Genomic DNA, 26711 nt, shown 5'->3' on the forward strand with positions numbered 1-26711 from the left:
AAAAAAGAATGAATGAAAGGCTCATCAGCAGCACAGAAGACGATATCATTCCCTGAGTGAGTGGTGTGCAAGCAGCTACCTCTGCAGTTTCTTTATCTGCTCAGCAAGACTCTGCTTCTCACTGTTTAGGAGGTTGAGCTGGTATTCCAGTTCTTGCACAACTTCTGACTGTTGCTAGAGAAAACACACAAAAAATGGGAAATTCTGGCAAAAAAAAAAAGTGTATTACACATATCAAGAAATTAGTGACTTCACCAATATTGTTTGGTTTTATAAGAGTTGGATGAAGATCGAGACAGATATTCAGAAAATCAAAATTTTACAGAAGGGATTTTTTAAAACAGAAATTTCTACCAACTGAAAAATATCTTTATGTAAGTGAATAGTTAGGGCTGCTTTTTCAGAGTTACTGCAACAAGGCAGCGTTACCTAGAAGCGATCAGACTGTAAATACACATATAGAGAAAACTGCTTATACACACCTGCTGCGACAGGTCAGGCTTCTTTTGGGGCTCTCGAGAGATGCAGTTTCCTGGAAGATCACCAAAAGCCACACCGACAGACGCGTCCACCTTATCTGTTGGAGAGGAAAGCGTGCTGCCTCCGTTCCTGTAGAGCTGCAACAGGTCAGGAGGTTTTGGGATGTTGAGACCGACGTCATCCCACAATTCAAAGTCCTGGAGATGAATACGAAACAAAATAAGAAGGAAGTATTCAGGGAATGGATGTGTTTTTAAGCTCATAAGCAGGACGGTAAGACATCTAAATAACTGATCTAAACGTGAATCTGCTTAAAATCACCAGTTGGAAGTTATTATTTTCCTTCAGAACAAAAGAAAATCTTTTGTTGAAATAACCTATGAACGGAAAAAAGATTTTACCTGGTCATCGTTTTCATCAGAAAAGGTGATGGATGAGAGTTTGTATTCATTTTTTAATAAATATTCATTCACAAGGAAGTTTAAGGCTCTTTTCTCCAGTGGGCGTATGGGCTCCTGATGAAGGAGAAAAGAACAGGGTGAAAGTTTAGCTAGAGTGTTTGTGGTTATATCTTATGAAGCATTAAAGAATGAATCTAATATTTTCCTTTCACTTTATTTCAACAGATTCCCCACCTGGATTTCAGGACTCGATTTGAAGTTTTTTCTCTCCTGAGATGCCACTTCACTCTCTGAGAAATTGAGAAAATGGAAAAAAAAAAAAAAAGAAAATAATAAAAAAAAATTTTGAACCAGTACTGAGGATTAACTTTCTCGTTGAAGTTCTTTGTAATGAGAAAAAAAGAGAGAGAGAAAACTGCAACAAGAAAGGTTGAGGTGGAGAAGAAGTTAAAAGTACGCCACACCTGCTGCCTGAGTCAAGTTGGCCCGCAGAGCCTGAATGGTCTCCTTTGCTTTCCGTAGCTCAAACTCCAGCACTGGACAGGAAATGACAACACACACAGGAAGTGGATCCAACCAAACACAGGGCACAAAATTAAGCAAAGATGGGGCATTTGAAAATATGACACTGAAGATCAAATGAAGCAAAAAAAAAAAAAAAAAAAAAAAGCATGCAGATCATGGGTTCATAGAAAAAACAACAACAAAAACGCATGCAGCAGAGGATCATGGTAAACCTGCCTCTAGGTTTAATGACAGGCAGGTGGTTTTCCTGCCATCAAATTTGTAAATGGTGGTCAATTTGTTTTTTAATTTTCTCTAATCTAGGAGCTGTCTGACACTAGGTTTCCTCCTAGGCAACTGGTTTCCAAGCACTCAAAGGACAATGCTGCACAGGGAACTTGTTCCTCACAGATTCCAGCATAGCTGTATCAACAAATCGGCTCTGAGCTAAAAGAAAAAGGAGTCAAATCATTCAGACATGATTCAGTTTTTGTTTCAGTTTCAGAGTCATTTTTCTATTTATCCTTCAAGAAAGTATTCACATTAGCAAATTGTTTCTCATGTCTTACAAGCTACAGAGAAACAGCAGGTGAGGATAAATATTTTACTTGCAATATATGCTCCTAATGTAACATTTAAAAAAAGAATAGGGAACAAACAAGATTCACACGTCAGAGTCAGAACACACGCAAGAAGTGATAAGCAATGGAGCAAGGGAACAATGTTGCATATCTGTGCACTGAAAATCTGTGTTTTGTTCTGATTGTATTTCTATATGAAGTAACAGTTAACCTAAGTTCTTCCTGCAATACAAAATTGTGTCTTTTTAATCATAATCTCATGTAAACTTTTCTACAGATGAAGAGTGCACAGGTTGCAATCTGAACAAAATGGAAACCCATGAACTGGATAACGGGGAGAGGTATATATAAAAGAAAATAAAAAAGTTAAATAAAACCAAAACAAAATGCTAGTCTGGATGGAGTGACTTGTCCAGAATTTCACTGGGGTTTGATCAACGTCAGGAGAAAGCCAGAAAACCCAGAGTCAGACAGCCGGGGGGGCAGCGTTTTAACAAGAAGAGCACTTTGTGGGAGATGACAACAGGTATGGATCAAAGTGGTGGGGGTGGGGGTGGAAGTGCACATTTTGTACAGAAAAGGTGTCTTTAAATAATTGTTTGATCAAATCACCATTTATGGATGTGAAACCAAAATCTCTGCTGCATGATAGATATAACTGTATCTGTTAGTAAATGTCTCTGATTTCAATCAAGTAATAAAAGACCCGAAAGGAAATTAGTGAACTGAATATACTGTATGTATGCATCTCAATAAATTTGAATATTAGCATAAAAGTTTAAATATTTTAGTAATGAAAATTACTCAAAAAGTGAAACTTGTAACATTCATTACACAATTAGACATATTTAGAATTTATATCTAGAAATGTTAAAAATTATACCAAACAGCAAATGAAAACTCAAAATTCTGTTTCCTAGGAAATTAAAATTTTACATTAGACCCAATAAAAATTTATATTTGTAATATTGAGACAGGATTTTATGACCACATTCAACCTGAAGACTTGACATGCAGTATCCACAAGATAAACTACAAAAGGTCACTGCTAAAGAAGCTGCCTGTTCAGAGTGCCATACTCAAGTAGAGGAAAGTTGAGAGGAAGAAAACAGTGTAGTTGAAAAAAAAAAAGGTTTGTGAGCAACATGGATTGATAGCCTTGACGGCGCTGTGAAACAAAGACTCATAAGGTGTGGTCGGAGCAAGTGCTTCAAGAGCAACAAAACACAGACTCACTTGAACTAAATCCTACTGACAATCTATAGAGCATTGCCTGGAAGTTGACAAGAGACAGCAAACCTAGCAATGTGGATGAGCTAAAGACATCTATTAAAGCAAATTGGGCTTCTATAACATTTAAGCAGAGCCATAAGGTGATCGTCTCTGTGTCACGGTGCTCTGATGGAGTAACTCAAGCAAAAGCAGCCTCGATCAAGTACTGTGTGAAACATAAACCTACTTGTCAAAAAAGCCAACATTTATAAATTCAAAATTGTTGTCTGTATCTCATCTGACGTAATATTTCTATTTTCTGAGGAATTTGACATGTTTCAATAATTATTAAAATTACCAGAATAAGTGCTAGAAATAAATCTCTCTGTGTGTACTGAATCGATCAATATGCAGGTTTTACTTTTTTAATTAATTTGCGGAAATAAATTAACTTTTCAATAATACTGTAATTTATTGGAAATTATCCCATTCAGTTCCATCTGCAAGAAAGCCTTAGCCCCAGATCTTTAAGAAAATTTCCTGCTCTGGTAACAAAATCAGAGTTATGATTTTGGGCATTTGGGGCTCAATGCTAACCATGACAACAGCAAAAAGATGATAACAGTTCATGTTAAACCTTCTATTTTATGCATTGTAGATGCTAACACCTAGCTTATGTTGGGACTGATACAAATCCTTTAGATAAAGGCTACATTTTCGCCATAAAGAGATGTTTTAAAAAATGAATTCCTTGTGAACAACCTACAGTTACTCGTCCAAATGCACCTTAAAACAAAGAAAAGGCTAATGCTTGAGCAGGTGCTTGAACATGTAGAGTTGTAAGGTGGTATTCAAATAGTGCAAGGCACAATTAGAAATTGATTCGACTATGAAAAATGTTGACAGCTCCAAAGTGGTAAGAAAGTGCAATTAAAAAGAACAAACAAAAAAAGCAGTGAAGTAGGTCATGTAACAAAAATACCACTGCCTGACACCATAAGTTGGACAATTCAAGTGGCGCTACAAAAACCTTAACCCAAATCCCAAAGTCTGACAAGAAATTTAAATGTACCTCTACCACTAATTTATTGTAGTGCTAATTCAAAAAGTTTGGATTATTTAACGTTGCATATTTAGGCAATATTCTCTAACAAGCATGCTAAAGGAGTTGACGTTATTAATGAGACGTAAGGCCCATTTCTCTTCTCCTGTCGTCTTTTATTTCCCCAAAGGTAAAACAGTCGTCGCTGCTTGGATCCATGACGCTATGGTTCATCTTACCTGCCACTCGTTCGTCTGACTCTCGGTTGCCGTCATCTGAGTAACGCGCAAAGTCCAGAGAGTCCAAGGTGCTAATACTGCCTGCTCGATCTGCACAGAAACAGGAACACAGAGGCAGCAGTGAGACAGGAGTAACATCAATTGCAACAATTACGCAAAGAATTTCCCAGCTAACAGAGCTTAAGAAATGTGGCAATGAATTAGGAAAGGGCTTCAGAGACACTCCCTTTAAATGTAGGAGCCTTCTCCTTCACACATTGACAGAGTTGGTTCATATAAACTTTTAAAGCAGAGATCAGTATAAACTGAAAAGTCCTCACAGCGCATACATATACTGTAATAAAAAATAGATTTTGCTTAACATAATGGAAACAGATATTAAGACGCAACTTTAAAACTGAGCATAGGGGAAGAAAAACAAATTTAAAACTTTTGAGGATAGATAAAGCTGATAAATAAGCACATTCAGGATCATATTACACTGAGCTTGGCTGCCTGGTTTGCTTTGTCAATGGTGTTAGCTTTCTTTCCACTGGACTGCATTAGTTCCATCATCCACAGACAGGATAGGCTCAGGCTAAATGTAGTTGTGTTGGCCTAAAATAGTCAAGCTTGTTAACTTTATGTTTTAGGTGTTTTAAAATACAGTTTCAAAAAGGATACATCTCATAGTTCCATTGAGAATTCAGTTAGGAACCGTTCATCACACCACAACAACAGAGAAATTGAATGTGTGCACATTTAACCACCGGCACAAAAAAAAATAAAATACATAAAAATAAAATCAGAATTTCATAATGGGAATCAGGCATTTAGTGGTTCTTTTATATGCCTGAATCAAAATGAACACGCCTCATCAGCCAATAAACGAGCATAGAGTAGAAACAAAGAAGTATTTGAAAAAAATGGGGCCAGATACAATACCAGGATGTTGCCAACAAGCTCATTTAATTTAATGAAGAGTCTTCTTGGCAAGAATAACACTGGTTTACAATGTAAATGAGCATGGGACAAATGGGGCAGTAGTAAGATTACCGAGACATAAATCAGAGTAGACTGAAGGAGTCTGGGACTGGTCCAACGATAAACAGTGCTGTGAAAAACACTGCCCCTTAAAGATGTCATTAATTGTTGCCACACATGACACCTGAATAAATATAAAACACAGTTTTTAAATAAGAAATATCAAAGTATGAACTTCCAATGTGGATAATTTTAAAGCAAAAAAAAAAAGGTTAGCAAATATTCCTCCCCTATGACAAAAGATTCATGTTTGTTTGGAGTTTGTTGCCTTTGATAAATGAACTCATAATTTGAAATTGCATTTCAGATTTACTCAGGTCATCTCCAATAGATATTAAAATTTGTCTATGTTTAGGGTTCATTTCCAACATAAACTGATATAAAAGAAACATGATCCTCTTGCATTGTTAGTACAACCAGTTTATCAACAAAGAAGCATATTACAGTGTATTTATCATCTCTTAATTACAGTGTCTGTAGGTGCATGCAAGGGAATGTTTTTTTTATTAAATTATTGTCAATGCTATTAAGTAATTACCCATACAAAGAAAATTTTTAGCTTAAACGGGATCCAGATTACTATTACAAGCAAGAAAGTATTTGTATTCTAAATTTTTATTTTGCAATGTCCGTGCTTTTTGTGGTTGCCACATTAGACATGCCTTAAGGCGAAAACTCACACCTTGTCAGGATGTGGAATGTTTAGTTTGGCTCAGACAAGGGTGATGAGAAAAATGTGCTTCAGATTTTTTGAAGGAGTCTAACAGAAAACCAGAATTAAATAATTACAAAGTTTTTGTTGTTTGGATCAAAAATAAAACAAGTCAATAGTTATGACAAACCAACTGTATCTCAGCATTGAGCACAACATGAAACTCATTCTGTGTGCAGCTTACATCCGAGCTTTGTAGGCAAGAACCCCCAAATACAATTAACTTTTTTTTTTCTTGCTCAAAAAGCGTGCATACGGCCATTACGCCCTAAAATGTGTCTTATGATCAAACAACTATTTGATTATCTAGCCCTGGTGTGAAGAGTACATCACCGAAACCTTCCGGCTGATGATTAAAAAAGGGTGGGAAATGTCTTGCTGTGTCATCTGGCCGGGAGCAGCAGCTGCAGCACCGGCGGCCCAGTCACTCCCCGGCTGAATGCTCGCTGCAATCAGCTGCACATGATGAGCTGACACAGGCTCCGTGTTCTGAATGGCCCCATCGAAAACATTTATAGCTGGGCAGCAGAGAAAGTATGGGGTTTTATTTTACTTTTATAGCTCACATGACACATGACATTTGTGAGTTTTACTCCTCTGAAAGAATGAGATTCTGCAGCACTAATTAGTTTCTTTGTGATATGAATATTGGTGGTTATTTTCCTATCTCACAATATATTTCAGTCATAAAATAAATATTTACTAATAAAAATATATATATAATTATTGAGCTCTTGTTGTTGGGTTTGGCAGGAAACAAAACATGACGTGATGTCAGCCAAAGTTTTCCCTTTTGGGTGCACATAGTTTTGTTTTCATTTCTTTCTATTTTGGTCAAGAGTTGATATGACAATTATGTTTCTTTTTTGTCATATTTTATCAGCAGCTATGAAGACTTAGATGAATATTCCCATATGACAGTCCTGTCAGTACCACAATTAGGGAGCTGTCTCGGTATGTCACGCTTTTCAAATACCTTTTTTTATTTTTAAGGTTGTCGTGCTCCACACCTTTTGTGGGTTTCATCCAGTTACTAGAGCGCTCTCTCTGTCCAACTTGTAGAACAGTCAGTTTGTGTTTTCTGCTTTGAATATACAGTTTTAAACTTCTGACCTGACATCCGAAGGACACCAAGAACCTGACACCCAAATGATGCCAACACAGCAAACTCCCGAGATAACAGGAGAACGTTCTGAAGTACTGACGCTCCTACATGATGACCAAAGTGGGATTCTGGTTTTTTTGCCGTCCATTTTTGTCAGATCAATAATAACCTATGACAGATACTAATGGATATGTTATGCTATTTTGTTTTAAATAAAGACAGTCAGATAATACATATTTTTGTCCTAAAGTTTTGTTTGGATATAATGATAAAATTAAATAATTGTGTTTCTGGCTAATGTTATCTTTTTTATGAGAATCTCATGAAAGTCAATCCCTTTTCACAACAGGTAAGGTTACAAATAAACAAGGTTTATTTGTGATGCAGGCAGTAACTATGGTAATTATTTGCATGTTGCGTTTGCCTATGAGGCTCTCCAGCTTCAGGCACTAGTTATTCTATTAGAAGCCCCATAAGTAGATGAGAATGCTTAAGACATACTGCATGCAACAGCTAATTTAATTTTATTGTATGAGTGTGGCACAGAACAAGATGAACACATGCAAGGCAGTCTTTGCATGTTGAGAAAGTTGACAGAAAATATATGTTTTGGCGTATCTGCAACTAATAATGTAAAGGCAGGTATCGCAAGGATACCTCTCTTTCCTAATGATTATTCTGCAGTTGTAGTTTGTTTGACTTCTGACCTGCAGGTGGCCTGAAGAAAGGGATGTTTTATTACACCAGGTCCATCACAATATTACCTAGCCCTTTCAATCGATCGTCATCTGTCAATTGAAAGGGTTCTCTTGACCTAAGGCACTGATCAAGCTGCCAAGATAACTGACCCACAAAACCCGTCTGATGACTGCGGCCCTCAAGGGGTTGGGCAGGAGCAGAAAGCTGCGATCTCGAGATCAACTGACTACTACAGCCAGGTTCTGAGCTAACATTAACGAGCTAGTGAGTTATTTTTTATGTGATACCGCAGTAAAGACAGGGTTGGCAACCTGCTACTAGTAGCATCAAGATGAGCTAACGCTACTTACTCAGTGGTCCTCCAGGTCCGAGCACCTGGTCTTTGGCAGGTGGAGTGCCGCTTTGTCGCTCGAAGTTGCCAGGGTTGGAGAAATAATCCCTTAGCCGCGGAAGCTCCCTGCCTGCTTCCAGCAGTTCAGTGTGAAACTCCAGGGCCGTAAGAATGTACTGGTCCCGCAATAGCTGAGCAGCGATAACATCCACGGACACCCGCGTCTCCACACCGCCTGCCATAGTGGATGTGGCCGCGGCCGAAACCGACATGCCCTCACCGCTGGGGCTTGTCCGGTTGCTAGACAGCAGCAGTGTCGGCGGCTCGGCATCTGCAGGTAGAGAGAAGGCATTGCCTGGCGGTGGACCTGGCGCCCCCTCGCTCGGACTTCTTTCTGTGTCAACCGTCTCATTGGGACGTCGTTCTGCTTCTTCATCAGAATCACTGACATCAAATGGGTTGACCGACGCCATTTTTCCAATATATATTTATATATATAAATAAATATATATATATATATTAAATCCAGGAAGGCTAGGCTAATCAGAGAGCCGTCTTCCTGAATGGATACTGATGTGTATGGCTGGGGGGGGGGGGGGGGGGAAAGAATGCGACATTACGATTGGCTAAATCTTGGAGACGTCTTCTTAAAGCCCGCCCTTTTAATGGAATGTTGAAAAGTGATTGGATATTTCCGAGGTAGCTTGGGCAGGGCATGGTTGTTAGATGACAGCTCATGCTAGCTAATGTCATGTCAAAAATGGAAAATGCAACTTATGTAAATAAAGATGTTTATTTTTCTGCTCGTCGAGTGCTTAAGCAAATACAAAAAATACGAGCTAATAATTGTTGTGCCGTCTTAATTTAGAAAACCTGCTGAAATTAAATTATATATCTTTGAACTACATTACCCACAATGCAAGTTCCGGCACATGCGTTAAGAGTCAACGCCGAAGTCACAACAAGGAAGTAAATTCTTGTGCTGCCTGTATTTCTTGTAGTAATCTTGTTACAAAGAGGGATCGTTGGTTTTGTAAAAGCATCCACTTAAAGATTATGTGATCTTGTTTCGAAACAGCAGCTTTAATCAGCCTGCTTCTTTGGATATGTTTCGGTGGCTCATTTACGAAGTTGAAATTTAAGGAAACATTTGTTTTGAATGGGTAATTCTTTTTTTTTTGATCCCCCATATATTATCCAATGCACTCCTTAAAGCACTTTATGTCAGGATCAAGTTGACGTTATATACAGGTAAGACTTACAACTCCACTGTCTCAGATCTAACAGATTTTATAGTACACATGAAATATGAAGGAAAAACTGTCACCATTAAAATGCCACAATTTTTTTAGGTTTTTAATGTGTTTGACGTTTGGCAGATTGGCTAGTGGCATATGGTGAACGGATTAGTCCTTTTACTAAGCCTTTCTGTAGCAGATACATTGACTTAGCCAGTCTAATTGTAAAGCTGATATGTTTTCTATTTGAATTCTCTTTGCAAACTTTATTTTTAGCTCACCATATTTACTATATATACTTTCAATATAATCTTTACCTCTAGCTTTCTGTTTTTATGCTTTTTCACTTTCCTTCATATCAGGAAACCTCAGCATTGATCTGTAAAGGGCGGGCAGTCTTCAATCAAAATGAAGATGATCACCTTTTTCCTGATAGGACTAACAGTCCATGTAGTTTTCTTCCTATCCATATTTGACATCTACTTCACATCTCCTTTGGTCCACGGCATGACACCCCAGTCCACGCCGCTGGCACCCCCTGCCTCCCGACTGGTGTTAGTTGTGGCTGATGGCCTCAGAGCTGATAGTCTCTTCATGCTGCTTCCCAACAACTCAAGTAGAACTCCATTCCTAAGGTTGGGAAACTGATTAGGCAATGAAGTTGAACACACTTTGTTTTTATTTTCTTTAAATACACCTAAACTTATTTTTACCATCAGGACCATAATAGAGGAGACTGGTACCTGGGGTGTCTCTCATACACGTGTACCTACTGAGTCCCGGCCTGGTCATGTTGCTTTGATCGCAGGCTTCTATGAAGATGTCAGTGCAGTTGCTAAAGGTAGGTGTTCTTTGGGATTTTCCAAGAATACATCTTTCTAGGATTTTTGCATTGTTTCTTTATTAGAGTCATTAACATCTTCTTTGCATATTTTCAGGTTGGAAGGAGAATCCAGTAGAGTTTGATTCAGTGTTTAATGAGAGCAGAAGCACCTGGTGCTGGGGGAGCCCAGATATCCTCCCAATGTTTGCCAAAGGTAGTCAACAAGTTCTCACTCAGGGTGAAAAAATATGAAATACAATTTTATTATTCATCAAGTCAAAATAAGTAAAAAGAAAAGAGAAAGCTGAGCATGGAAAAATGCTATTGAGTTTCCAGAATTTATTTGTTATTCTTTCACTTATAAGATACAATTTCTTTATATTGATTTAAATGTAGATGACGTCTTGTAACTTTGATATATTAAGTACACAAGTTTTTTTCAACTTATTGATAATTTTGGGCCTTGAGTAAATGCACACTAATTGAAAAACTGTTTAACGTTTTTTTTTGTTTGTTTTGTTTTGTTTTTTTCCTGCTTTGTTTAGATAGAAAAAAAACACAAAACAAACTAGGATTTATAGAATGATTATTGATTTTAAATTAGAATATTGCATTTTGAAATGGCATTTTTTGGAGTATTTGTGTGAGTCATTCATAAAAATGATCATTTATTGTTATGAACACAATGAACCACTAACCTCTCAAGGAAAAAAAAAAACTTATAACAACAACAATAATAATAACAAATCTATTACTGTTTATTTTCACATAATCTCTACATGATTCTCTTCAATTTCTGTATTGTTAAACAATAACATTGCTCATTTGCTACTCTGGGTTCTTTTAGGTGCAACTGGTGACCATGTTTATACCCACACATACCCAGCAGAGGAAGAGGACTTTGCTTCCACAGATGCATCCAGGCTGGACACCTGGGTTTTCACTCAAGTCAAGGTACGGTTGTTGAAATGTTGATAGGAAAGATGACTGCTGCAATTTATATATCTATGCCAACTAATTAAGTCTGCAAATTTAGAGTTTTTATGTATGTGCAGAGACAAGACATCTCATGGGGTGAAATGTTCATGGTATTTTCTTTGAATAATAATAACAACTTCTATGCTCTCTAGATAAGACAGAGTCGGTGTATGACAATGCTGTTCTTGATATCAATTAGAAGTCTAGCATTCTTAAAATAACCGTGTTTCTGTTTAAACTTTGTGACAGTCCTTCTTTCAAGCCGCAAAGACTAACTCCACTCTAAAAGCCACTCTGCTTGAGGATAAAAACATCTTCTTTCTGCATTTGCTTGGCATTGACACTAATGGGCATGCTCACAGACCAATGTCACAGTAAGTAGGTTATATTGAGTTGGGGTGTTTCTCTTCTGGCTTTTGGGATTACATTTATTGAACTTTAATTGCATATTTTTAAAAGTTAACAATCCCTCATGAGACATTATTTTTGTCTTTCTCTGTGTTTTCTACAGGGAATACCTGGATAATATTGCCCTGGTAGACACTGGTGTAGCTGAGGTTGTGTCTTTGATAGAGGACTTCTTTGGCCATGATGGGAGAACTGCCTATGTGTTTACCTCTGATCATGGCATGACAAACTGGGGTAAGAGTTTTGTACAGGCTTAGTTTCGATGTCTGCTACCTAAGTAAGAAGAATAGGTATTCATCTACTACAGTTTTCCTCTTCTAGGTTCCCATGGTGCAGGCCATCCTTCTGAAACGCTCACACCATTAGTGGTGTGGGGAGCTGGAGTTAACAAGGCCCAGAGACTCACAGAACCCCAGCCATATGAGGATGGATACTTAAAAGGTATATCAAGGTTATTATCAGTTTTTGAAAATGTATGCTTGATTTCATAGAAGCCATTGTTTTTCTTGTTGGTCTCCTTTCCAGATTGGAACTTGGAGCATATTCATAGAGCTGATGTAAATCAGGTGAGAAGAATGCAAAAAAAATATTGCTTTTGTGTGCATACCCCTTGAACTCTTTACATTACAACCACAGACTTTAATATGTTCTATTGGGGTGTTATGTTATAGACCAGTACAAGTTAGCACATGGTTGTAAAGTGAAATACAAATGACACAACATTTTCTTTTAAGGTTAAAATCTTAAAAGAAAATGTATCTATAAATGTGACCACTGCCCTTTACTCTGTTATTTATAAATAAAATCCAGTGCCTTAAGAAGTCGTAAGACCACTTGTGTGTAATTCAATCTCAGTAAAAAGCTGTTCTGTGAAGGCTTTAGAGGTATAATGGAGAACATTTGGAACCAAACAGCATCATGAAGACCAAGGAGCACAAGAGACAAGTCAGTTTGAGGAGAAATTGAGAGCAGGTTTTAGATTAGGCTTTAATTTTCTTTTTAATCTTTTAAGTTTATTTATTGGGGGAAAAAAATAATATATATATATATATATATATACCCAAGTGGCTGATATCAGTAAATCCTACCAATGGCTGGAAAAAGCTGGACTCAAGGACAGCACAGAGGCCCTCATCCTGGCCGCCCAGGAACAGGCCCTAAACACCAGAGCAATAGAGGCCCAGATCTACCACACCAGACAAGACCCAAGGTGTAGATTGTGCAAGGAGGCCCCTGAGACAGTCCAGCACATAACAGCAGGGTGCAAGATACTGGCAGGCAAAGCGTACATGGAACGACATAACCAAGTTGCAGGCATAGTGTACAGAAACATCTGTGCAGAATATGGACTGGAAACCCCGAGATCAAAGTGGGAAACACCCCCAAAGGTGGCGGAGAACGCCAGAGCTAAGATCCTGTGGGACTTCCAGATCCAGACAGACAAAATGGTAATGGCGAACCAACCAGACATTGTCGTAGTGGATAAACAACAGAGGAAAGCCCTTGTGGTAGATGTAGCAATACCAAGCGACTGCAACATCAGAAAAAAGGAGCACGAGAAACTAGAGAAATAACAGGGCCTCAGGGAGGAACTGGAGAGGGCCTGGAAGGTGAAGACCACAGTGGTGCCTGTGGTCATCGGGGCCCTCGGGGCAGTCACCCCCAAACTGGACCAATGGCTACAACAGATCCCAGGAACAACATCAGACATCTCAGTCCAAAAATGTGCAGTCCTTGGCACAGCCAAGATACTGCGCAGGACCCTCAAGCTCCCAGGCCTCTGGTAGAGGACCCGAGCTCAGAGGATAAGAACCACCCGCGGTGGGTGAGAAGGGAATTTATACTGTGCATATATATATATATATATATATATATATATATATATATATATATATATATATATATATATATATATATATATATATATATACAGTACAGACCAAAAGTTTGGACACACCTTCTAATTCAATGGGTTTTCTTTATTTTCATGACTATTTATAAGGTAAGAAATCCCACTTATTAACCTGACAGGGCACAGCTATGAAGTGAAAACCATTTCAGGTGACTACCTCTTGAAGCTCATCAAGAAAATGCAGAGTGTGTGCAAAGCAGTAATCACTGCAAAAGGTTGCTACTTTGAAGAAACTAGAATATAAGGGGTATTTTCAGTTGTTTTACACTTTTTTGTTTAGTGCATATTTCCACATGTGTTATTCATAGTTTTGATGTGTTTTCAGTGTGAATCTACAATGTCAATAGTCATGAAAATAAAGGAAACTCATTGAATTAAAAGGTGTGTCCAAACTTTTGGTCTGTATATATATATATATATATATATATATATATATATATATATATATATATATATATATATTGTACAGAAAAAAACAAATGAGTTAAATATTAAAGCATCCAAGTTTCAAAAGACCAGTTTCTACCAGTAACACCGGTGGTTACTGGTAAAAGCCTCTGAAAAAGCCTCCAGCCTACAAATAAATAGAAATATGAACACATCCCAATGTAGCATTTCATTGAGTGCTAATCCAAGCTGCAAATGTAAAACAGCATAGTAACAACTACGAACCTAATGTGCCATTACTGTCTAACTAAACTACAAAGCAGGGGAAAGAAAACATTAATAAGAGAAGCAGCCATCAGCAAAACTAACAGTGCTCATCTCCCTGGTAGACAAAAGATTTGCAGCTGTAACGACAATAAAAGAGAGCTCTACAAAATGTTGATTCGGGAGACCAAATACAAATGCACACTACCATTTTCAGATTTTTATTTAAATCAGAGCTTTGTGCTGGTCTGTCTGACAAAATTATACCATAATTTGTAGAAATAATTATTGTAATTTGATAAGGTCAAGTTGTGTAAACGGTTTTGCAAGTTTGTCCTGTTTATTTATTTATTTTTTATTACAGGCTGATATTGCTCCACTCATGGCTTCGCTCCTTGGTTTGCCCATTCCAGTTAACTCTGTTGTAAGTCAGTGGATAATCATAATAATGATAAAATATATAACATTTTCAAAACATACTACATCTTCAGTGCATTACTTAGCTTGCCTGAAAGAGAATCGTCTACTCATACTTAAACAAATAGTAATATAATGTAATGTTTAACTACTCTAGTTCTGATTTTGAGACGTGAAAGCGACATGGTTTTGTATGTGTGTGTGTTTCCAGGGTGTGATGCCTCTCCTCTACCTTAACAACAGTGACCAGTTCAAAGCTGAAAGCATGTACACTAATGCCATCCAAGTATTGGAGCAGTTCAAGGTATCACAGCATGCATTTCTGCTGTATACTAACTGCCATGTCGCAAAATGTGAGACTTTTGTAATGCTGTCATTGATACACAGCTATTACACAACAGTCTTTTTTTTTTCTTCAATAGATGAAAATGATCCAGAAAAAAGAGACAACCCTACCCTTTCTCTTCACACCATTCCAGTGAGTATAATACACAAAGCATTACAAGTAATGCATTACACGTTAGCTTGTTTTTATCATCAGTTCAGCAGGTCAGTAATTTGATGTTGTTGTTTTTTTTTTCCCCCAGACTCCTGACTGAATCAAAGCAAGCAGAATTTATTCGCAGGGCCCGGATACTGATACAGTTAGAAAAGTATAATGATGCTGTAAGTATCAGAGAATTGATTAAACTATGTTTAAATTTAATCAGGAAATATTAGATGGACATCAAAATGGTTTTGGGTTTTGATGTTTTATCCCTTCAAAAACTACAAACTGCTGTGAAATCCATAACTGTGTTTTCTTTTTTTTCAATAATTGTGTGGTAATATTATAGTTTTTTTTCCTTCCTTACGTAATCACTCTATTTGATTCCCGTATAATTTCCATCTCTTGCCAGATCTCTCTGTGCCAGTCTCTGATATCCCTGTCTTTAGAGGGCCTGGTCTACTACCACACCTACGACAGGTTCTTCCTGGGTTGCAGCGTGGTGCTGGGCTTTATAGGCTGGACGTCATATGTCATCTTGGTTATACTGAGGACTCACGCCAGCCTCATTCGGTATCCCAACCTTGCTAAACAGGTGAGGATAGCAGAGTCCTCTCACAAAAAGAGGTTTACAACTCTTGCCTGTCTTGTTAAACTGGTATTGCACTTGTGTGTGTGTGTGTGTGTGTGTGTGTGTGTGTGGGTGTGTGCACGTGCGTGTGCAGAATCCCAATCAGAATCTGGCCAGGTTTTGTGTTGCTGTGGCTGTGGTGATCACTCTGTTCCTGCTTATCCAAAGAAGTCCCATTACATACTATATATACTGCTTGCTGCCAGTTCCTGTGTGGTACTCTGCTTTAAAAGAGTAAGTAAGACATTTAAAAATAAATGTAAATAGATTAGTGTTTGCACCTTTCATAATGTAAGTGCAAATTGCGCAAAGTTTCTGTGTGGACCACACTCACATTTGAGTAGTCGCACAAGAAACCAAAATACACTCAGACATATTTATTTAGGTGTCATTTAGTTCCTTTGAGGTTGTGGGTTTTTTTTTTTCCTCTGCAAATGGCTAAGAATATTCTAATGCTCTGCCTCCTCTGCTTGACAAATGAAATATTTTCTTCCTGTTTAGGTCTGGAGCTCTGTCAGATCTGATCCGATCAGCTCCCTCTCTGCCACTCTGGAAATGTTTGGGCTATTTTGTGCTGGTTGCATTTGGGATCGAGTTGCTTGTAAGTCTCTTCAGTCCAACCCAGATCTGTTCAATCCAACTTGTAACTAGTGCGTGGGGGTTTTTGTGTGCAGTCTGACAACAGTCTGTATCTTTTATCACTTATTGTCATTTGCTGCCCTCAGGTGGTGAGTTTCTTTCATCGCTCCATGCTGACTGTAGGCCTGGCTTTCCTTTCGCTGTGGCCACTCCTGTCGGGACTTTTTGGCAAAGCCAAGGTAACTAGAAGATCATATTTGTGAGGACCAATAAAAGTTAGTGATTAGATCATGGAATACTGTTCAGGATTTTGCTTTCCAGAATGATAAACACATATTCAAACAAATATAGCAACAACATGAGGTTGGTTGTGAAGTTGTTTGCGGGTTGAGAATGTTCTCACTAAAATGTTGAAACCAAAACCAATCCTACGGTTTTATATTTTCACACACAAAAAAACAAAACAGAAAAACATCGTTTTATAGCGGAGAATATCATGGATTTTGTCTTTCCAGGATATGCAGCGAAAGGAAACTGTATATCCTGGAAAGACATCCATTGATGTGGATAAATAAAATGAGCGTCTCTGCATTACGATATGTTTTGAAGTAGACGTAAATAGTCAGAGTAGATAGAACAGCCTTTTGTTTCTCGGAATTTACACATTTACATACCAGGAAAAACTAAATATAATCTGGTTTTTCCCAGGTTCTAAAATGATTCATATCTAACTCCAAGTTTGCAATTTAGTTATTAAACTGAAATGAAAATCTTGTGTGTAGCGAATTAATCAAACCTCTGCTTTAATTCAAAAGATTTTGAAGAACAATTGCTGTTATTCAAACACACCACCATTTTATAATGATCAAGCGTGATCATCTAAATGAAAGCAATTTGCTGACATGTAGCACAAATATGTGCACTAACAAAATGCCAAGGCTAGAATTTATCAGCAGTGACCACAGAGAAGCATTTATTGTTGCCCAACAAATCTGGTAATGATTGCAAGTTTATTTCCAAACAATTTTATGTCCAACATTCAGCAGTAACAAAAAAATAAATAAATTAACTGGAAAACATTTGAGGTAGTTCCCAATCTTTCTGGAAGTGGACATTTTAGCTGATTCAGATTGTGATGTTTTGAGAAGATGCCACATCTTAGACTTTACAGGCTTCAGTTAGCGTAACATACAACATAGCCAACAATACAATTAGAAGAAAAAAAAACATGTATGGCAGCAAAAACTATTACATTTCTGGAATAGTTTCTTTAGAAAGACAAGATTAGAGTAGAGACAAAAGTCTCTACTCTAAAAGACATTTGTTCTTAATTCACTCCCCCGTGTTTGGTGAATTTAAAAACCAAGATATTACCACAAACACCTCACAGCTACACATTGCACCATGGAAACATCGAGTCAACAAGTAACTTCTCTTTATGTCATAGTTTTCTGTAGTGATACTTGAGTCCATGTGTCAAATAGACGAAGCTTCGAGAAAACTTTCTTTGAACACAAAAGTAACCTGAAACGTCTCAGCAACTCTGTTCCAAAATGGACGAAAAAGAGTTTTGTTAAAAGAACGTGAACTTTTTAAAAGCATTTCATATCTTTAGTCACTCTGACCTTGAAAGCTATTAATACCTCAGTTCTTGTAGAAATACAGAAGTCTGATGTTTCAGTTTTCTAAAGTCCAAATTGCTACTAGATTACTCCAGATTATTAATTTTTGTAGCAATTGTTTTGTGCAAGTTTGTTAAGCAAAATTTCACTGCTTAATCCCCCCTATCACCTCTGTTTGTGGTTGTTGGCTGTTTTCCTGTGTAGCTTCGCTCAGTGAGCTGGTTTCTTGGCTGCCTGTGCTTGGCTGTTTTCCCCCTGCTGCCCGTTGTGGGCAGAGAGCCTAACCTACATCTGGTGTGAGTACTTCCTTTATTTGCTTACATTTATCAGAACATTTGCCACTGCATCCTATTATCTTCCTACTCAGAAATGAAATGTTATCACATGCAGACATTTGTTTTCTAGTTCTTTCAGTTCCTGAAATGAAACATTTACAGTGCTTCTGACAGGTCACAATAAAAAAAAAAACAGTAAGATTGTTTTTGTTTTGGATTTAAAGACATAAGATAAGGCGGCCATAGATCATTACTGTATTTGCTTATTGAAGTTGTGTAAGAATAACTTCTTTAAAACTAAGCGAAAAGCAAGTGAAAATGCATTAACTTCCCTATTCCCAGGTATAGAAAATGCATCATCATTTTAAGTAGAAGTTGGGGGTGAAAGTCGGGGGAAACGGTTGCATTTGTATTTCTTCTGTAGGGCAGAGGTTTGAAGTTCTTTCCTCTATAAACTTTTTTAAAAAAAATCTTATTAGCTTTTGTTAGCATTGAATTCAAATATTCCAATATATCTTCTGAAACACAGAAAAAAAAAAAAAAACTCAATATGTGTTCAAATTCAGGTGAATTACCCATTTTAAGGATTTTAAGAGATAATTATTATTAATGCAGATATTTTTTAAGCACTCTGCACAGAGTTTAGCAGGATCTCTTGACTCTCCTCCATAACACTTTTGATTTTCAAAAACAAACAAAAGAAAGTTTGAAATGTAACCGGTAGAAAGTTTTTTTAGGCATAATTTCTAACTCCCGATTCCGTGATTCACAGTAAAAGCTTTCCACTACATCCATATGCGTAACTAAGGCTGCTTACCTTAAAGGGTAAATGCAGTAAAGCTTAGTTTCTGTTCCTTCAGTACCTGTGCAGGCCTGCTTACTCTCTTCACTTCGGCTTGTTACCTCTGGTCATCATGGCGGAGGACACCGCTGCACACAAGCGACAGAAGGCAATTTTTCAGTCAGGTAATTGTTTGCTTTTCCAGATTCTAGATTGTTATTTTTTTCTTCTCAACAGTTGCTAAGAGATGTATTGCTTGTCAACCCTAACAGATGATCCATCTGGCCGTGTGTTTGTATGTGCCATCGCTCACACATTCGAGCCTGCAACAGAAACAAGGCCTGCCCCTTATAAATCAGATCATCAGCTGGAGCACATTAGGTTGGTGGATGAAAGACTTTTCTCAATGTCACAGAAAAATCCACTGTAAGATATTATTTGAAATGTATGTTTTCATTGGAAACAGTGATCTGACAAGTGAGTATGCTGTCTATCTTTTTTTCAGCGTCTTCTATATTTGTTCCTCTTTTGAGCTCAACGCGCCTTTTTCACCGACTCCTCAGCATATTTTTGTCTCTCACATCCACTTACTTGCTTCTCAGTACTGGGTATGGCAAGATCATTTCAAATTGAGTTGTTATTTTGTAGCTTCACAGCTTCAGAAAATCTGCCAAATACAAATATTATTTCTGTTCTTTCCTACTTAGGTCAGAGGCCTTGTTCCCTCCTGTTTTGTCTTGGTTGATGTTTGTATGGATCAACATTGAACAGGAGGCCTTACTTGCTCAGGGTGACTCCAGAAGACAAGAGGTAGCATTAGAATACAAGTTATAATGAGAAGAATTTGGGGATGTGGGAGGAAGTCTGCTTTTTATTATTATTTGTGTCTATATTAACTACTATGCATCTTTTGCTTTTGCTAGTAGACTTAAAATATAAAAGAATATGACATTTAATTGTTCTTTACTCACTCTTACACAATGAATCAGACCAAAACCTTTAAATAGTTGGTGAAAGATTTATTGAAAGATAATTTATTTTAGGATGTCATAAGTATAATTTGGTGTGAAATGTTGGTATTAATACCAGAACAAATGCAAAAGGCCTTGTGAAGATGCCGGCTGAAGCTGGTAAGAAACTGAGTGAGTCATTACTCACTGCGAAACAAAATCTGCAACAACATAGCCTGAATGACCATTCAGCTAGGAAATAGTCATTTCTCCAAAAGCAATATAAAACAGTGAAACTGAATACAGTGACAAATATTATTTTGTGTGATAGAACTAAAACTGAGTGTTTGGCTATAGTCAGTCAAACAAGTCTTCCAAATGAACCATGACCCTAACCATGCAACCAGATAGTTACAAAGTCATCTAAATACAGCAAAGTTGAATGGCCCCTGCAAAGCCTTGATCTCAGTCATGGACAATTTGCCTGTGGAACTGAAAAAGACAGCAAAGAAGCACAAAAAATGGACCCCGTTACACTGTCTGGAGAAATGGGCTAAAAGTGTATGGATCACCTACAAAAGCCAGTTGGTTTCTCAAACTCTGTAGTTCATCTTTTACAATTAAATATCTGTGTCAGTGAACATATCAGTGCCTCAGAATGACAAGTCCTGTCTCATTGTTTTTGGATAAAACAGTCAAATTGATTAGTCGTGTCAATATAGCAGTGTAATCTGGAGGAATGTTCTGTAAACAATGGCTAAAGTTTTGATGACAAATATTGTACATTGTAACTGTGGGAGATCAATAGCACTCCCATTCCTCTTCTTGTCTCTGACTTTTGACCCTATCCAAATCCTTGTCCTTCCATTGCCATAAATGTAATATGTTGTGCTCTGGAATACTTCACTATGTAATTAACAGCTGATGGTTTATGAGATGCACCTTTGAGCTATTTCAGAAAGCTGGTTGGCCATTGGCTGAGCTAATGGTTCACACTTGTACCTCCATTGGAAAAAGTCAAGATTCACCAGGGAAATTTACTAATTCAGGACAGATTTAGAAAAAAATGTATAATGGTAATGTGTAGCAATATGGTTGACCTATTATGACAACTTGTTTAAACATTTAGCACAGACATACAGTGAAATTATGCTTAAACGTTGTGGAGGTTTAGACTACTCCTATATAACACATTTTGATACAGATATCATCAGGAGTTGAAAATGCAGGAAAAATCTGAGAATTGTATATAATCACTTGCAGAATCTACAACAGTTGAACATAAATAATTGCTGCGATCAGTTTTCCATCCACTACCAACAGAGGATGAATCAAGATGAATGTGGTTTAACAATTTCAATTTAAAGCAACTGCTGAAAGACCAGCAACTTGTAAACGTTAAGCTTTAAAATATCTTAGCACTGGTGTGCATGCGGCCAATAAATATGCTAGTGTGCATAATCATAGTCCATCTTTCAGGTAATCCACCCAATCTTTTAAAGATGAAAGGTTTAGAATTACAATATTATCCAGTTTAGGATGGAAAAGTTAATGTTGCCTCAAGCTTTTCACCATATTTCTTCTCCGATGGAATGTTTGTTTACATATAAAGAGGCCGGAGTGGAAGTTGGAAACAGAATTAATGCGATGTATCACATGTTGTGAGAATATGGTGAATATAGTTTGAAGTCAGGTATTTCTGGTGGGAGATATTTTATCAGGTTTTTACTCAGTTGATCATGCACCAAATGCAAATTGATAGCTAAAAAATGCCCAAAAGTGGTTTCTAATTGTGTTTCTTTGTTTTCAGCTGTCTACAATTGATTTCTCAGCCAACATCGACATTACCAAAATCCGACAGCTGAAGCTGGATGACATCAGAAGATCATATTTTTTCGTATCCTTGGTATACTGTAATTGTTTGCAATTAAACCGCAAGAACTAACGGGGCTAGTAAATTGAGGTGCTTTATTCTCAGAAGGTTGTTAAAGATAACCCTTATAAGCTTAGATAACCTTTGTAGAACTTTAGCAGCACCCTTATGTGTCTAAAAATAGTTAAATAATATGTTACATTCACATTACTTCAGTTTTTTCCCTATTATTTTCTTCAGGTATTTTTTATAATAACAGCTTTCTTTGGCACAGGGAACATAGCATCCATTAACAGGTAGGATAATATTTGTGTTTTTGAATGTACTTTTCTGTACCTTTTTTTGTTACAAATGACATGACGCTTGAATGGGATAGTTGTAGATGTGTTGTAGTTTTAGTGAACCTCTCTTGTGTGCTTAGTCTCATCAATGTTTGCTCTACTAATGATGTCCTGTTGATCATTTAAATAGAGGAAACAGAGTAGTGAACTGTGAAAATATATTTCCGTTTATGATGTACTTTAGTTTGTTTAGCTAAACCAGTCTCTAAAGGTTTTGAACCAAGACATTTTCTGTGAAGAATTTTGTCTGTAATTCATTTTCCAAAAGAATTACAGAAATGTGAAGTTTAAAAGCAACATATTAATGGTCTGCTGTTCTTCTCAAAACTGGTTATTTTTTGAATGTTTCTGATTTACTGTAGCTCTGGTTTTGTTAGTAGTTACTGATGCTTCCTCTTTTTGCTGTTATCTAGTTTTGACCCAGCCTCCGTTTATTGTTTCCTCACTGTTTTCAACCCGTTTATCATGGGGGGGCTCATGATGTGGAAGGTAGGTTACTCTAGATGTTTGTTATGTCATATTGTGTGAACAACTTCATAATATTAGTCATTCCTCTTTACATTTCCCCATTAAAATGTAAAGAGAAACTCTCTTCAATGTATAGACAAACATGAAGTAGCATATCTTTGTGAAGCAGAGAGAAAAAGATTGAATGTGTGTTTTTTTACACTCTTTTCAGCCCCACTGAGTCATTGCTTTGTAGTATGTTTTTCCCCCTTCATTGCAATTACAACTGCAAATCTTTTGGAGCACGTTTCACATAGCTTTACATATTTTAAGGCTACAATTTTTTTCACCCCATTTTCCTTCAGACAGAGCTCAACCTCAGTCAGATTGATTGGAGAGTATTTGAGGACACCAATTTTCAAATCAAGGATTATTTTTGATCTGCACTAACTCCATGAGTTATCGTGGGGCGCATGGCTGCTTCTTTAATTAATGCTCGCTTGTTGTCAGTTTAAGTAGACAGGCATGCCTGGGTTGGTCTGCAGGTGTCTTGCACTTCCATTGTCAGATTATGGATTGAACTGTTCTCTGTTAAATGTTCACTGCAGCGGTGGTAGGAGTTTGCTCTTGAATTGATTGGTTGCCAATTCAATTCCTTCTCCATGTAGTGGAGCAAGAAGCTTAAACCACCTTGCCTGCTGGTATTAATTAAAAGGGCAGATGATGTGATATAGCAGCCTTGCCCGACTGCCCGACCCAGGCTACAATCCAATAGCTTCCCATCATCAGCGTGTGAATGTGTGCGCCAATGGAAATGACTGATTTCATGTTGATTGTCTTTGATTAAGTTTCTTTAAATTGTCTTTTTTTTCCCTCTCAGGTTATTATTCCATTTATCATAGTAATGTGTACCTTTGAGACCATCCAAGTTGCAACACAGCTCTCATCAAGAAGGTAATTTGATCTGACGGTTGTATTTGACATTTGTGCATGTTCAATTTTTCAGCATGAACAAATTATTATTCTGTTAAGAAATACAAAATACAAATTGCATCTATGTTGCTTCTGCAGTACATGGATATTGTTACAAATTTTGGTTCTTGTTCATGTTTTCTTTCCTTTTGATTTTTTTTTCTTGTCTTCTTCCTTTCCAGTTTATTCCTCATTGTCCTGGTTATATCTGATGTCATGGCACTGGTAAATTACTTGAGATAATATCAGACTTATGGGCAATTTAATTCACACTCTTAAAAGCCTTATTGGCTCAATACCCTTTCTGATTAATGTAGAATTTATGTGAACAGTACATGGTAAATGTTTAACTTCCTTGTCCTCAGCATTTCTTCTTCCTGGTGCAAGACTATGGAAGCTGGTTGGATATTGGCACAAGGTAAGTCCACAAGAACACAGTTTGTGTCGATAAAACACCAGCCAATCATTTCATATTTGCACAGATTATTTCCATCTGTTCTTTGTGGTTTGTGACCTGCAATACACAGATTTACCTAAAAAAAACAATTTATATTTTTTTGTGTGCTACAGCATTAGTCACTACGTGATAGTGATGTCGATGACGATCTTCCTGATGCTGCTCAGTGTGGTCACACATGTTCTCACCTCAAAAAGACTCATCCTGTGGAACAGATCGAAGATGCACTTTCCTTAGATAAAAACTGATTCATGCCATCCAGTGTTGTAGGTTGTGTATGCCAAATATTTTGTATTTATTATGTGTAGATATGCTTAATGTACTTTTTATATAAATGCATAGGAGCAAGAATCAATTTTGCCAAGTCCCGTTTTTAGACCACCCTCTAAACACCCAGTGATTTTTTTCAGGTATAATCGTAAATTAAATAATAAATAATTGGACATACATATTTTGAATATTTAACTACAAATTAATCATTTTAAAAAACTCTGGATTTGTGATTTTAAAGTTTAACACAAACTTATGTTAAGGTACATAGAATTTAATAAAGGGAAAGGATGTTTTTACCTGTTGTTACATATTCACTAATAAAAAAGGAACCAGGAACTGATTTGTCTGTTTACTAGCTGATTTATACAAGATACAATTCGACAGTAATAGGTCCATGTTGCATCAGACATGTAACCTTTACTAATATGTTTGGGGTATGTTAGCCAAAATAGACCTTTTTGAGTTTTATATCATGTTATTATGTTATTTCGTATGAGGGAATCACACACACACCCGGATTGTTGCTTTTACGGATTTATACATGTATAAGAAATTCTTACATTTCCCGGGGCAGCCTTTCAAGGGTGTCTTAATGTTTGCTCAGGATCTGCCTTGATGCCTCATAGTCATCAGCAATGAATATGAGGCAGTCAAGTTTATTTCAAATCACATTTTTGACATATACTGCATTTTAATGTCAAGTGAAGGTAACATAGTACCTTGATTGTGTTATAAAATGGCACCATGTGCCTGGAAAATAAATAATACCCCCCCTTAAGGAGAAACATTAGAAATGTATCTTAAATTTAAAAAAAAATGCTGATCAAACTTAATTCTGCAGGAGAAATGTTCAAACTCCACTTATTTACAGACAAAGGCAAAAACAGCTTGCATTATAAACTGAGCAAATTAGCAGCAAGAATGAACAAGGCACTAAACGTGCAGGAAGTTTACGTTCAAAACCATAATTTACCACAGGGACAGTATTTTTCCCCCTCCAGGGGGTCTTTTGCGGCAAATATCGTCGGCTCTGGGAGTCGAACCCACGACGGCTGCATCAAGGACTTAAAGCCTCCAACCATGGGTTGCGCTATCCCCTAAGCCACCATGGTACGCCCCCCAGGGACGGTGTTTTCAGTAAAAAAAATGTAAGCACTACAGATCCTATCTAAGCCTAAGCTGCTACTTTTATTGTAGATCAACACAACATAATCAGTTTAAAAATACTTTATTATGTTAATTTTAAAACTCATTATATGAGTGCCTAAAACCCAATATTCCTGTTCTTCACATTATAGCCTGGCAGAACCAGATGTAATAATAATGAATTTTTTTTTTACCAATTAACAGCATGACATCAGCATATTGAGGCGATTCAACCCTTGCAGATTCATAAAGATCCTCTGCATAGTGTAGCGTGATAAGTAGGTAGTAATTAGACCGTTGTGCCAACATTAGCGTAGCACTTGTGTGTATGGTTTAGCAGTGGGAACTTTGTGAGCAATATGTGGCATTAAATTGCAATGGCATTAAACATAAAAATATCTAAAACTGGCACCCTCATTTAGTTGTTGATCAAGTTGCACATGCCATCAGATGCATGCATATTGGAGTTATTTGGTGATAAAAGCCACAATAAAGATGTACTCAAGGAAGAACAGTATTAATTCAATATTTTTTTACTCAAGTAGTAAGAAGGAATCGTCTAAAAATATAAGTAAAAGTAAAAGAAGAGAAAAATAAAGGCTACCAGGGTACTGAGTAACTTTTTGATCATAACATTTGGTTCATTTGGTTAATGTTGTAGTCCAGCAAGAAAAATGTCCCCGTGTGGCTCTTTACTGTAGCTTAAATTCCCAAACAAGCACTCAGTTAATATGCAATTGATGAATTTCCAGGTTAGTGCAAGTGGTGTATTAACCCACTTTTGCTTAGTTCAATGCAACAAGACTGAAGATCCTATGCCCTAAAGAGGAATATTTTACCTTTCATGGTCAAGCCGAAAACAGAGCAATGTAAGTATACAGGTAGAGAAACTGTATTTCGATAATTATTCTACTGTTTTCTGTTTTTTCTTTATGTTGGTCCAACACCTGAGTGAAGTTGGCCCCCCCACCTTCTTCAAATTAGACAAAATTGGTGTCAATCAACTCGGCTACGTTTGTGCTGGTTTGTGCAGCAAAAATTTTCGTTTGTGCCGCTATCATTTTAAAGATATAAAGAAATGTTTTTAGAGGTCATCAAAGGTCAACCAGCCCTCTTAATAT

General features: G+C 37.1%; 2 protein-coding genes across 12 annotated transcripts in view; one reads left to right on the forward strand and one right to left on the reverse strand.

Annotated features, from left to right (window-relative positions):
- Nucleotides 1-8907, reverse strand: part of kiaa1468 (KIAA1468 ortholog) — a 33260-nt gene extending 24353 nt beyond the window's left edge. For 6 of the 11 annotated variants that reach the window (XM_023326267.1, XM_023326266.1, XM_023326263.1 and 3 more), the window contains exons 1-7: nucleotides 8349-8907; nucleotides 4460-4549; nucleotides 1346-1417; nucleotides 1116-1171; nucleotides 882-995; nucleotides 483-677; nucleotides 80-174 (exon numbers count right to left, since the gene is read on the reverse strand). In XM_023326267.1, the coding sequence (XP_023182035.1) occupies nucleotides 80-174; nucleotides 483-677; nucleotides 882-995; nucleotides 1116-1171; nucleotides 1346-1417; nucleotides 4460-4549; nucleotides 8349-8802 (1076 nt within the window). In that variant the 5' untranslated portion in view covers nucleotides 8803-8907. The remainder of the gene's footprint in view (nucleotides 1-79; nucleotides 175-482; nucleotides 678-881; nucleotides 996-1115; nucleotides 1172-1345; nucleotides 1418-4459; nucleotides 4550-8348) is intronic. The other 5 variants (XM_023326269.1, XM_023326270.1, XM_023326264.1 and 2 more) reach the window with 2 other exon arrangements.
- Nucleotides 8908-9001: 94 nt separating this feature from the next.
- On the forward strand, nucleotides 9002-24780 carry pign (phosphatidylinositol glycan anchor biosynthesis class N). Its single transcript, XM_005803322.3, has 29 exons — nucleotides 9002-9580; nucleotides 9930-10202; nucleotides 10287-10408; nucleotides 10506-10604; nucleotides 11238-11344; nucleotides 11618-11742; nucleotides 11880-12010; nucleotides 12098-12217; nucleotides 12302-12342; nucleotides 14704-14763; nucleotides 14968-15060; nucleotides 15179-15234; nucleotides 15344-15422; nucleotides 15656-15838; nucleotides 15969-16108; nucleotides 16376-16475; nucleotides 16600-16692; nucleotides 18280-18371; nucleotides 19211-19316; nucleotides 19404-19512; nucleotides 19637-19739; nucleotides 19839-19941; nucleotides 21892-21978; nucleotides 22195-22250; nucleotides 22709-22784; nucleotides 23623-23696; nucleotides 23897-23939; nucleotides 24080-24132; nucleotides 24285-24780. Exons 2-29 carry the CDS (start codon nucleotides 9976-9978, stop codon nucleotides 24406-24408), a joined length of 2802 nt encoding a protein of 933 aa, XP_005803379.2. The 5' UTR covers nucleotides 9002-9580; nucleotides 9930-9975; the 3' UTR covers nucleotides 24409-24780.
- The last annotated feature ends 1931 nt before the right edge of the window (nucleotides 24781-26711 follow it).

This window comes from Xiphophorus maculatus, chromosome 21 (assembly GCF_002775205.1).
Source record: "Xiphophorus maculatus strain JP 163 A chromosome 21, X_maculatus-5.0-male, whole genome shotgun sequence".
Lineage (NCBI taxonomy): Eukaryota > Metazoa > Chordata > Actinopteri > Cyprinodontiformes > Poeciliidae > Xiphophorus > Xiphophorus maculatus.

Bases quoted from the DNA above. Each gene is read 5' to 3' on its own strand.
- pign (XM_005803322.3), top strand. From the start codon at position 9,976: ATGAAGATGATCACCTTTTTCCTGATAGGACTAACAGTCCATGTAGTT. The intron at 10,605-11,237 runs GTAGTCAACAAG...GGGTTCTTTTAG, and splicing joins CCTCCCAATGTTTGCCAAAG to GTGCAACTGGTGACCATGTT. The intron at 19,513-19,636 runs GTTGGTGGATGA...TCTTTTTTTCAG, and splicing joins CATCAGCTGGAGCACATTAG to CGTCTTCTATATTTGTTCCT.